Genomic DNA, 12,500 nt, shown 5'->3' on the forward strand with positions numbered 1-12,500 from the left:
ATGTGCATCCGCTTTGCAGTATATCTGTGGCCTTACTCTCAATGGCTGTATGGTGACCGACCACCAGTCAGTGCATCAGTCTCTCCACCTAAAGAGATCCCACGTACAGGTGTTCTCCTGAAGGTCTTTTCCACTACCGACCGTCTCCTGGCATCACCTGGTGACGGGAGCAGGATGGTGAAGGCCGTATTCAGACTAGATCAGGCAGCGCAGAGCACCGCCGCAGGGTCGTGTGGGCACAATCAAAAAATAACGTTTTATTTATCTGATTCACCGGCTTTCTTGCCACCAATACTGCCTCTCTTCAATCCCTACTAAGGATCCACTCTGCTCGCCCCACACAGCCTCATCAAAACCTCACTGGAATACCACAGCCGGCGGCTTCGCCTCTTGGCAGTTGAAAAACAAAAAACTATGAACTTCAGAGCATGACATGTGCAAACCCTCATGGACAATCAGCCTGAACGCAGAACTGCAATCATCGCTGACTGCATGCTGCCTTAATAACTCCGACAACTTTATTTATCCCAGAAGGGCAATTCAGTTTCACAGTCTACCCGGTTCACATAATTACATCAATAAAATAAAATAAAATAAAATAAATACAACTCTGTCAAGCAGCAGCATTCCAACATACACATCAGCATGTCAGTGACAACAAAGTTTATAGTTTACACGTTTATGAGGATTGGACATTTAAACACTTTTATCACCCACCTCTCCGAGTCCCCTGTGGGCATCAGTGAGCGGCTCATGAACAGCCAGATGACCACAGCTGAGTGCATCCGCCCCGACCTCGGGACTCGCAGGATGAGGATAAATAAACCTTTTATGCTGCGAGGGACAATGTACTAAACATCCCAAAAGAAGATGAGGTCTTTTTTGGGGGGGGGGTTTCAATGCCAAGGTAGGCAAAGAACACGAGGTCTGGAAAGGTATGATGGGTAAAGAGGGTGTTGTTAACATGACCTCGTCATAACCGACACTCTTATCCGCCAGAGCAATAAGGTCAAAACATCTTGAATGCCCCGATCCAAGTACTGTGATTGTCAGGGTTAAGGATCACCAGACCTGGACTGATGAGTGCTGGACTGACCACCACCTGATCTGCTCCATAATGACAATCTGATTGATGCACAAGAAGAATTCAGAAGACACTGAGTGATATCAACAAGGCACACCTGAGGAACTCCCTACAAGAGCGACTCCCAAAACAGTATTCAGAGGATGTCGAAGGACACTGGGAGGCCCTGAAGACCACAATCCTTAAGACCATCAGGTAGATCATCGGCTTCAGGACGAAGAAACATCAGGATTGGTTTGATGAAAGTGATACTGAGATTCAACATCTGATAGACGCTGAAAGGAAAAACTTCTGCACAAGGCACAAGACATCGGAGGCTCCATCTAAAGCAGGATGAGAGAACTGAAGAATAACTGGTGGACTGCGAAGGCCCCGGAAATCCAGCAGCTTGCTGACACGGGTGACACCAGTAGAGTTGTATACATCATGGCTGTGACTAGAGGTCATTGCTGTAAAATGGTGGATAAACACATTTCCTATAAATTCTTCACAATAAAAGCCTTCAGTGGAGAGCAGATATCTGAAAATACAAACATGGAAGAGAAACTAAACTTTAAACCACAGAGATTCGGTTCCTACAGACGTCCCGAGAGCTGAACACACAGACAAACATCTTTCTCTCTGGTCTCCACAGACATGAGTTGAGTCTCGCAACACAGCAACCTACTTGAAACCGGGTCAGGGACTTTAGCCCGACTCCAGAGAGGGTCCATCTTGGGCACAGCTTGGCATGACTCAGCATGTTTAAACTGGTAATGGTTTGATTCGGCGCAGGCCTAAAGTGCCCAATGGAAAAACCCTACTGAGGTCTCTTCAGTGCTACCAAGGCTGTGTATGGACCCAGCTACAGGGTCTCATCCCCATCAGTTCCAACGATGGACAGTCTCTCCTGGGGAGCGAAGAGGCCATCAGCTCTGGATGGAGAGAAGTCTTGTAGGAGCTTCTGAACCAAAACACCACCGTTGAAATAGAAGCCGCCGACCAAATCCAAACAAGCGGCCCATCATGGAACACATGGGTGACATCCTGGGTGTAACGAGGTCCAGGATGAGCAACAACTAGGCCTCTGGACCTAACGGGACCTAACGGGACCTAACGGGACCTAACGGGACCTAACGGGATCCTGGCAGAAATCTTCAAAGAAGCCGTGACTGTCAGTCTTTGAGAGGGGAGATAAGATCTGTGGCGACTACAGATCACTTCTATCCGACCTCGAGTGATCACCGATGATGATGACGGGTGTGTGTGTGTGTGTGTGTGTGTGTTACTGTATGTGTGTGTGTGTGTGTGTGTGTGTGTGTGTGTGTTACTGTATGTGTGTGTGTGTGTGTGTGTGTGTGTGTGTTACTGTATGTGTGTGTGTGTGTGTGTGTGTGTGTGTGTGTTACTGTATGTGTGTGTGTGTGTGTGTGTGTTACTGTATGTGTGTGTGTGTGTGTGTGTGTGTTACTGTATGTGTGTGTGTGTGTGTGTGTGTGTGTGTGTGTTACTGTATGTGTGTGTGTGTGTTACTGTGTGTGTGTGTGTGTGTGTGTGTGTGTGTGTGTGTGTGTGTGTTACTGTATGCGTGTGTGTGTGTGTGTGTGTGTGTTACTGTGTGTGTGTGTGTGTGTGTGTGTGTTACTGTGTGTGTGTGTGTGTGTGTGTGTGTTACTGTGTGTGTGTGTGTGTGTGTGTGTGTGTGTGTGTGTTACTGTGTGTGTGTGTGTGTGTGTGTGTGTGTGTGTGTGTGTGTGTGTGTGTTACTGTGTGTGTGTGTGTGTGTGTGTGTGTGTGTTACTGTGTGTGTGTGTGTGTGTGTGTGTGTGTGTGTGTGTTACTGTGTGTGTGTGTGTGTGTGTGTGTGTGTGTGTGTGTGTGTGTTACTGTGTGTGTGTGTGTGTGTGTGTGTGTGTGTGTGTGTGTTACTGTGTGTGTGTGTGTGTGTGTGTGTGTGTGTGTGTTACTGTGTGTGTGTGTGTGTGTGTGTGTGTGTGTGTGTGTGTGTGTGTGTGTTACTGTGTGTGTGTGTGTGTGTGTGTGTGTGTGTGTGTGTGTGTGTGTGTTACTGTGTGTGTGTGTGTGTGTGTGTGTGTTTGTGTGTGTGTGTGTGTGTGTGTGTGTGTGTGTGTGTGTGTGTTACTGTATGCGTGTGTGTGTGTGTGTGTGTGTGTTACTGTGTGTGTGTGTGTGTGTGTGTGTGTGTGTGTGTGTTACTGTGTGTGTGTGTGTGTGTGTGTGTGTGTGTGTGTGTGTGTTACTGTGTGTGTGTGTGTGTGTGTGTGTGTGTGTGTGTGTTACTGTGTGTGTGTGTGTGTGTGTGTTACTGTGTGTGTGTGTGTGTGTTACTGTGTGTGTGTGTGTGTGTGTGTGTGTGTGTGTGTGTTACTGTGTGTGTGTGTGTGTGTGTGTGTGTGTTACTGTGTGTGTGTGTGTGTGTGTGTGTGTGTGTGTGTGTGTGTGTGTGTTACTGTGTGTGTGTGTGTGTGTGTGTGTGTGTGTGTGTTACTGTGTGTGTGTGTGTGTGTGTGTGTGTGTGTGTGTGTGTGTGTGTTACTGTGTGTGTGTGTGTGTGTGTGTGTGTGTGTGTGTGTGTGTTACTGTGTGTGTGTGTGTGTGTGTGTGTGTGTGTGTGTTACTGTGTGTGTGTGTGTGTGTGTGTGTGTGTGTGTGTGTGTGTGTGTGTTACTGTGTGTGTGTGTGTGTGTGTGTGTGTGTGTGTGTGTCACCTTGTGTTGCATCTTCAGTAAAGAAGTGCGCTGCCTCCAGAGCAGACTCGGCCTCCTCCGCACACAAAGCTACAGACAGACAGACTCGTTAGTGTTTGTTGTTTTGAAAAGTTTGTGATATACGGAAACTTGAAGCCTCCAGTGCACGAACACAGAGAATTAGAGGCGTCACAATTTCATTTCTACATCCCAGAACATCCCAGATCAATAACTCATAAGCTAAATGTTGTAAAAACACAAACGACACCTCTTTCCTACCATTGTAAGGTCGACTATGAGCTACATCGTCCGAGCTGGACTAATAACACTGATCTCTCTGTACAGCCGGCAGTGAGATGAGTGTTAACTTTCCCTTCTGTCATCCAGGAGCTCTTCTTCCTGTTTTTGTGTTTGTTCCCAATTGACTGGTAAAATAAGTTATTATTATCACATTTTAAATAAATTATTTAAAAGGTGCGATATATGACATCATCAGCCCCACTAGATGTCGCATTAGCATCTCAGACCAAAACAAACGTTCACTCAGTAAACCTGAAGGGAAAAACAGCGAAACTCAGATCAAACTGTCAAACTAGACAATGTTGATGAAATATGAATCACGATTCTGTTGCTGCCATCGGTGTATGAATGTGTGTGTGAACGGCTGAATGTTGACACTGTAAAGCACTTTGAGCGGTCAGGAAACTAGAAAGGCGCCAGACATGTGAAATCCATTTAACATTTACTACTTTGATATTGGATCAGTATCTCAGTCTTGTGATTTAGTTAATGCTTGACTTATTTAAGCTCAATTCAGGTCAAATATGTGGATCAGGATAAAGGAGAACAAAGCTACTATAACAGCTTGAGACTCACGATGCGGCCATCTTAAAGGATGTTTAGGATGATTAACCTGATGCTCCAGATGGTTTGTTACACGGAGAAGCACTTTCAAAAGATACTCGGCAGGAGATCGGATGAACTGCCCGTCCATCTCCGTCTTACCAGCTGGATTCACAAGATCACATGAGAATCCTCCCAGAACGCCGACCGGTCCGAACCGCCGGAGGTTCAGACACAAACTGAACCCTGAAGCCTGACAACACGGATTCTTGTGTGATCTCATGATGATGTCGTGATCTTGTGAATCCAGCTGCCTCAGACACAAATTATTCTTTTATGTCTTAAAACGTGGAGAATCTCTACTGATTCAGACCCAGAACTGAAGATCCTGACCTCCCTCCTGCTCTGCACCCCGGTGACCTTTGAGACCTGTATCATGTTTCCTCAAACTCTACACGCTCGGCACCGCAGACCGACCGAACCTCAGAACGCACCTGTCGTCTGTCTGAAGCCTCAAACTCATTAAAATCACGTTCAGAGAAACAAGTTAAACACTGATTCATATATGAAGATAACCCCCCCCCAACACACACACGCACACACACGCGCACACACGCACACGCGCACACGCACACACGCGCACACACGCACACACACACACACACAGATAGACAGACAGGTGAGCTGTTACCTGGTGGCAGGTGGAGCTTGAACAGCAGTTTGAGTTTGTCTGTCATGTCTCCGTGATACATTCCACCTGCAGACACACACAACTGTCTGAGCACACACACCTGACACGCATATATCCACATGTTACTGCACGTTATACACGATAAACACACTGAAAGTCAAACTTACATCGTCTGAAGACACAAAAATCCAACAACATGCAAACATGACAAACACCTTTTAAACATTTTAAATAACTATTAAACATTAGAAACAACAATAAAACATTACATATAACTCTTCTTTATTTTGTCCATGCTGACGTGTTTCTGTTGTTTTAGACACATATCTGTTATTCTGGACATGTTTCTATTATTTTGGGCGTGTTTCTATTATTCTAGACGTGTTTCTGTTATTCTGAACGTGTTTCTGTTATTCTGAACGTGTTTCTGTTGTTTTAGACGTGTTTCTAATATTTCAGACGTGTTTCTGTTGTTTTAAACACATATCTGTTATTTCAAAGTGTTTCTGTTATTCTGGACGTGTTTCTGTTATTCTGAACGTGTTTCTGTTGTTTTAGACACATATCTGTTATTTCAAAGTGTTTCTGTTATTCTGAACGTGTTTCTGTTATTCTGAACGTGTTTCTGTTGTTTTAGACGTGCTTCTAATATTTCAGACGTGTTTCTGTTATTCTGGACGTGTTTCTGTTATTCTGAACGTGTTTCTGTTATTCTGAACGTGTTTCTGTTGTTTTAAACACATATCTGTTATTTCAAAGTGTTTCTGTTATTCTGGACGTGTTTCTGTTATTCTGAACATGTTTCTGTTGTTTTAAACACATATCTGTTATTTCAAAGTGTTTCTGTTATTCTGAACGTCTTTCTGTTGTTTTAGACGTGTTTCTAATATTTCAGACGTGTTTCTGTTATTCTGAACGTGTTTCTGTTGTTTTAAACACATATCTGTTATTTCAAAGTGTTTCTGTTATTCTGGACGTGTTTCTGTTATTCTGAACGTGTTTCTGTTGTTTTAAACACATATCTGTTATTTCAAAGTGTTTCTGTTATTCTGAACGTCTTTCTGTTGTTTTAGACGTGTTTCTATTATTTCAGACGTGTTTCTGTTATTCTGGACATGTTTCTGTTATTCTGAACGTGTTTCTGTTATTCTGAACGTGTTTCTGTTGTTTCAGACGTGTTTCTAATATTTCAGACGTGTTTCTATTATTCTGGACATGTTTCTATTATTTCAGACGTGTTTCTATTATTCTGGACATGTTTCTATTATTTTGGGCGTGTTTCTATTATTCTAGACGTGTTTCTAATATTTCAGACGTGTTTCTATTATTCTAGACGTGTTTCTATTATTTCAGACGTGTTTCTGTTGTTTCAGACGTGTTTCTGTTATTCTGGACATGTTTCTATTATTCTAGACGTGTTTCTATTATTTCAGACGTGTTTCTGTTGTTTCAGACGTGTTTCTGTTATTCTGAACGTGTTTCTGTTGTTTTAGACACATATCTGTTATTTCAAAGTGTTTCTGTTATTCTGAACGTGTTTCTGTTATTCTGAACGTGTTTCTGTTGTTTTAGACGTGTTTCTAATATTTCAGACGTGTTTCTGTTATTCTGGACGTGTTTCTGTTATTCTGAACGTGTTTCTGTTATTCTGAACGTGTTTCTGTTGTTTTAAACACATATCTGTTATTTCAAAGTGTTTCTGTTATTCTGGACGTGTTTCTGTTATTCTGAACATGTTTCTGTTGTTTTAAACACATATCTGTTATTTCAAAGTGTTTCTGTTATTCTGAACGTCTTTCTGTTGTTTTAGACGTGTTTCTAATATTTCAGACGTGTTTCTGTTATTCTGAACGTGTTTCTGTTGTTTTAAACACATATCTGTTATTTCAGACGTGTTTCTATTATTTCACACGTGTTTCTGTTGTTTCAGACGTGTTTCTATTATTCTGGACGTGTTTCTATTATTCTGAACGTGTTTCTGTTATTCTGAACGTGTTTCTGTTATTCTGAACATGTTTCTGTTGTTTTAAACACATATCTGTTATTTCAAAGTGTTTCTGTTATTCTGAACGTCTTTCTGTTGTTTTAGACGTGTTTCTATTATTTCAGACGTGTTTCTGTTATTCTGAACGTGTTTCTGTTGTTTTAAACACATATCTGTTATTTCAAAGTGTTTCTGTTATTCTGGACGTGTTTCTGTTATTCTGAACGTGTTTCTGTTGTTTTAAACACATATCTGTTATTTCAAAGTGTTTCTGTTATTCTGAACGTCTTTCTGTTGTTTTAGACGTGTTTCTATTATTTCAGACGTGTTTCTGTTATTCTGGACATGTTTCTGTTATTCTGAACGTGTTTCTGTTATTCTGAACGTGTTTCTGTTGTTTCAGACGTGTTTCTAATATTTCAGACGTGTTTCTATTATTCTGGACATGTTTCTATTATTTCAGACGTGTTTCTATTATTCTGGACATGTTTCTATTATTTTGGGCGTGTTTCTATTATTCTAGACGTGTTTCTAATATTTCAGACGTGTTTCTATTATTCTAGACGTGTTTCTATTATTTCAGACGTGTTTCTGTTGTTTCAGACGTGTTTCTGTTATTCTGGACATGTTTCTATTATTTTGGGCGTGTTTCTATTATTTCAGACGTGTTTCTGTTATTTCAGACGTGTTTCTGTTATTCTGGACATGTTTCTATTATTTTGGGCGTGTTTCTATTATTTCAGACGTGTTTCTATTATTCTGGACGTGTTTCTAATATTTCAGACGTGTTTCTATTATTCTGGACGTGTTTCTATTATTTCAAAGTGTTCTGTTATTCTGGATATGTTTCTGTTGTTTCAGACGTGTTTCTATTATTTCAGACGTGTTTCTATTATTCTGGACATGTTTCTATTATTCTGGACGTGTTTCTGTTGTTTCAGACGTGTTTCTATTATTTCAGACGTGTTTCTATTATTTCAGACGTGTTTCTATTATTCTGGACGTGTTTCTGTTATTTCAGACGTGTTTCTGTCATTCTGGACGTGTTTCTGTTATTTCAGACGTGTTTCTATTATTTCACACGTGTTTCTGTTGTTTCAGACGTGTTTCTATTATTCTGGACGTGTTTCTATTATTCTGAACGTGTTTCTGTTATTCTGAACGTGTTTCTGTTATTCTGAACGTGTTTCTGTTGTTTTAAACACATATCTGTTATTTCAAAGTGTTTCTGTTATTCTGAACGTCTTTCTGTTGTTTTAGACGTGTTTCTAATATTTCAGACGTGTTTCTGTTATTCTGGACGTGTTTCTGTTATTCTGAACGTGTTTCTGTTATTCTGAACGTGTTTCTGTTGTTTCAGACGTGTTTCTAATATTTCAGACGTGTTTCTATTATTCTGGACATGTTTCTATTATTTCAGACGTGTTTCTATTATTCTGGACATGTTTCTATTATTTTGGGCGTGTTTCTATTATTCTAGACGTGTTTCTAATATTTCAGACGTGTTTCTATTATTCTAGACGTGTTTCTATTATTTCAGACGTGTTTCTGTTATTTCAGACGTGTTTCTGTTATTCTGGACATGTTTCTATTATTTTGGGCGTGTTTCTATTATTTCAGACGTGTTTCTATTATTCTGGACGTGTTTCTAATATTTCAGACGTGTTTCTATTATTCTGGACGTGTTTCTATTATTTCAAAGTGTTCTGTTATTCTGGTTATGTTTCTGTTGTTTCAGACGTGTTTCTATTATTTCAGACGTGTTTCTATTATTCTGGACGTGTTTCTATTATTCTGGACGTGTTTCTGTTATTTCAGACGTGTTTCTATTATTCTGAACGTCTTTCTGTTGTTTTAGACGTGTTTCTAATATTTCAGACGTGTTTCTGTTGTTTTAAACACATATCTGTTATTCTGGACGTGTTTCTGTTATTCTGAACGTGTTTCTGTTGTTTCAGACGTGTTTCTAATATTTCAGACGTGTTTCTATTATTCTGGACATGTTTCTATTATTTCAGACGTGTTTCTATTATTCTGGACATGTTTCTATTATTTTGGGCGTGTTTCTATTATTCTAGACGTGTTTCTAATATTTCAGACGTGTTTCTATTATTCTAGACGTGTTTCTATTATTTCAGACGTGTTTCTGTTGTTTCAGACATGTTTCTGTTATTCTGGACATGTTTCTATTATTTTGGGCGTGTTTCTATTATTTCAGACGTGTTTCTGTTATTTCAGACGTGTTTCTGTTATTCTGGACATGTTTCTATTATTTTGGGCGTGTTTCTATTATTTCAGACGTGTTTCTATTATTCTGGACGTGTTTCTAATATTTCAGACGTGTTTCTATTATTCTGGACGTGTTTCTATTATTTCAAAGTGTTCTGTTATTCTGGATATGTTTCTGTTGTTTCAGACGTGTTTCTATTATTTCAGACGTGTTTCTGTTGTTTCAGACGTGTTTCTATTATTTCAGACGTGTTTCTATTATTTCAGACGTGTTTCTATTATTCTGGACGTGTTTCTGTTACTTCAGACGTGTTTCTGTCATTCTGGACGTGTTTCTGTTATTTCAGACGTGTTTCTGTTATTTCACACGTGTTTCTGTTGTTTCAGACGTGTTTCTATTATTCTGGACGTGTTTCTATTATTCTGGACGTGTTTCTATTATTTCAGACGTGTTTCTATTATTCTGGACGTGTTTCTGTTATTTCAGACGTGTTTCTGTTGTTTCAGACGTGTTTCTGTTATTCTGGACGTGTTTCTATTATTTTGGGCGTGTTTCTGTTGTTTCAGACGTGTTTCTGTTGTTTCAGACGTGTTTCTGTTATTCTGGACGTGTTTCTGTTATTTCAGACGTGTTTCTATTATTCTGGACGTGTTTCTATTATTTTGGACGTGTTTCTGTTATTTCAGACGTGTTTCTGTTATTCTGGACGTGTTTCTGTTATTTCAGACGTGTTTCTATTATTCTGGACGTGTTTCTATTATTCTGGACGTGTTTCTGTTATTTCAGACGTGTTTCTATTATTCTGGACGTGTTTCTGTTATTTCAGACGTGTTTCTATTATTCTGGACGTGTTTCTGTTATTTCAGACGTGTTTCTATTATTCTGGACGTGTTTCTGTTGTTTCAGACGTGTTTCTATTATTCTGGACATGTTTCTATTATTCTGGACGTGTTTCTGTTGTTTCAGACGTGTTTCTATTATTCTGGACGTGTTTCTGTTATTTCAGACGTGTTTCTATTATTCTGGACGTGTTTCTGTTATTTCAGACGTGTTTCTATTATTCTGGACGTGTTTCTGTTGTTTCAGACATGTTTCTATTATTCTGGACGTGTTTCTGTTATTTCAGACGTGTTTCTATTATTCTGGACGTGTTTCTGTTATTCTGGACGTGTTTCTATTATTCTGGACGTGTTTCTGTTATTTCAGGCGTGTTTCTATTATTCTGGACATGTTTCTGTTATTCTGGACGTGTTTCTATTAATGTGTCCACTCACTGAGTCCGGTGATGAACTCCTTGAAGTTGACAAGGCCGTCCTGGTTCTGGTCCAGGATCCTGAAGAGACGGGCGGACAGCGAGGGGGTGTGGCCTCCACAGAGCCAGGGAGCAAGCGCAGTGAACAGCTGGGTGAACTGCACAGGGTCGATGCGGTACTGCTCTAGGTACGGCAGGCTCGGATCGTGACGCTCCGCTGCTGAGCTGCTGGAGCCCCAATAACAGCTGGTCATATGCTGGGCCTGAAACAGGAGGGCAGGGTCAACTACTGTAGCCAACCGCTAACATGCTAACAGCTGGTCATATGCTGGGCCTGAAACAGGAGGGCAGGGTCAACTACTGTAGCTAACCGCTAACATGCTAACAGCTGGTCATACGCTGGGCCTGAAACAGGAGGGCAGGGTCAACTACTGTAGCTAACCGCTAACATGCTAACAGCTGGTCATATGCTGGGCCTGAAACAGGAGGGCAGGGTCAACTACTGTAGCTAACCGCTAACATGCTAACAGCTGGTCATATGCTGGGCCTGAAACAGGAGGGCAGGGTCAACTACTGTAGCTAACCGCTAACATGCTAACAGCTGGTCATATGCTGGGCCTGAAACAGGAGGGCAGGGTCAACTACTGTAGCTAACCGCTAACATGCTAACAGCTGGTCATATGCTGGGCCTGAAACAGGAGAGCAGGGTCAACTACTGTAGCTAACCGCTAACATGCTAACAGCTGGTCATATGCTGGGCCTGAAACAGGAGGGCAGGGTCAACTACTGTAGCTAACCGCTAACATGCTAACAGCTGGTCATATGCTGGGCCTGAAACAGGAGGGCAGGGTCAACTACTGTAGCTAACCGCTAACATGCTAACAGTTGGTCATATGCTGGGCCTGAAACAGGAGGGCAGGGTCAACTACTGTAGCTAACCGCTAACATGCTAACAGCTGGTCATATGCTGGGCCTGAAACAGGAGGGCAGGGTCAACTACTGTAGCTAACCGCTAACATGCTAACAGCTGGTCATATGCTGGGCCTGAAACAGGAGGGCAGGGTCAACTACTGTAGCTAACCGCTAACATGCTAACAGCTGGTCATATGCTGGGCCTGAAACAGGACGTGTTGTGTAACTGAATGGTTGCTCGACAGCAACAGTCAACAGTTTGGACACAGCTTCTCATTAAAGGCTTTTTAAAAAATATCTACTATTTTCTCCATTGTAGAACAAAACTGAAGACCTCAAAACTATAAAATAACAAATATAGAATGAAGTAGTAAACAACAAAGTGTTAAACGAACACATTATATCTGTTTGCCTTGATGACAGCTTTGCACACTGTTGATAATATCTGAACCAGCTTCATGATGTTAACACCTGGACGGTTTTCATTAATAGTTAAATATAAATTTATATAAATATAAAGAAAAACCCTTGAATGGGTGGGTGTGTCAGAGCGTTTGGTGCAGTTTGCTGGAACATGTTCTGACCTTAAAAAGACAGTACAGCTCCTCCAGCTCCTCGATGCTGAAAGCTGACTCCGTCATCATCGCTCTCACCTGCAACCAAACACACCTGTAAACACTCATCCGTATTAGCATGTTAGCATTAGCTGGTAGCACGCTAACATCACCCACCACGCTCCTCTTGGCCGTGTCCTCCAGAGACTGGATGACTTTTAACCTTTGCTTGAACCTCATCTGCTCGATGACATCAGAGCGCA

The 12,500-nt window shown here is 41.2% G+C and overlaps 1 protein-coding gene across 3 annotated transcripts in view; it reads right to left on the minus strand.

The window, feature by feature from the left end:
- Nucleotides 1–12,500, minus strand: part of LOC137188679 (TBC1 domain family member 9B) — a 28,456-nt gene that overhangs the window by 4,055 nt on the left and 11,901 nt on the right. For all 3 annotated transcript variants that reach the window (XM_067598295.1, XM_067598294.1, XM_067598296.1), the window contains exons 15-19: nt 12,415–12,500; nt 12,268–12,336; nt 10,794–11,034; nt 5,306–5,371; nt 3,793–3,861 (exon numbers count right to left, since the gene is read on the minus strand). The exon at nt 12,415–12,500 is cut by the window's right edge and continues 13 nt beyond it. In XM_067598295.1, coding sequence (XP_067454396.1) covers nt 3,793–3,861; nt 5,306–5,371; nt 10,794–11,034; nt 12,268–12,336; nt 12,415–12,500 — 531 coding nt within the window. The remainder of the gene's footprint in view (nt 1–3,792; nt 3,862–5,305; nt 5,372–10,793; nt 11,035–12,267; nt 12,337–12,414) is intronic.

The sequence above is a fragment of the Thunnus thynnus genome, chromosome 9 (assembly GCF_963924715.1).
Source record: "Thunnus thynnus chromosome 9, fThuThy2.1, whole genome shotgun sequence".
NCBI lineage: Eukaryota > Metazoa > Chordata > Actinopteri > Scombriformes > Scombridae > Thunnus > Thunnus thynnus.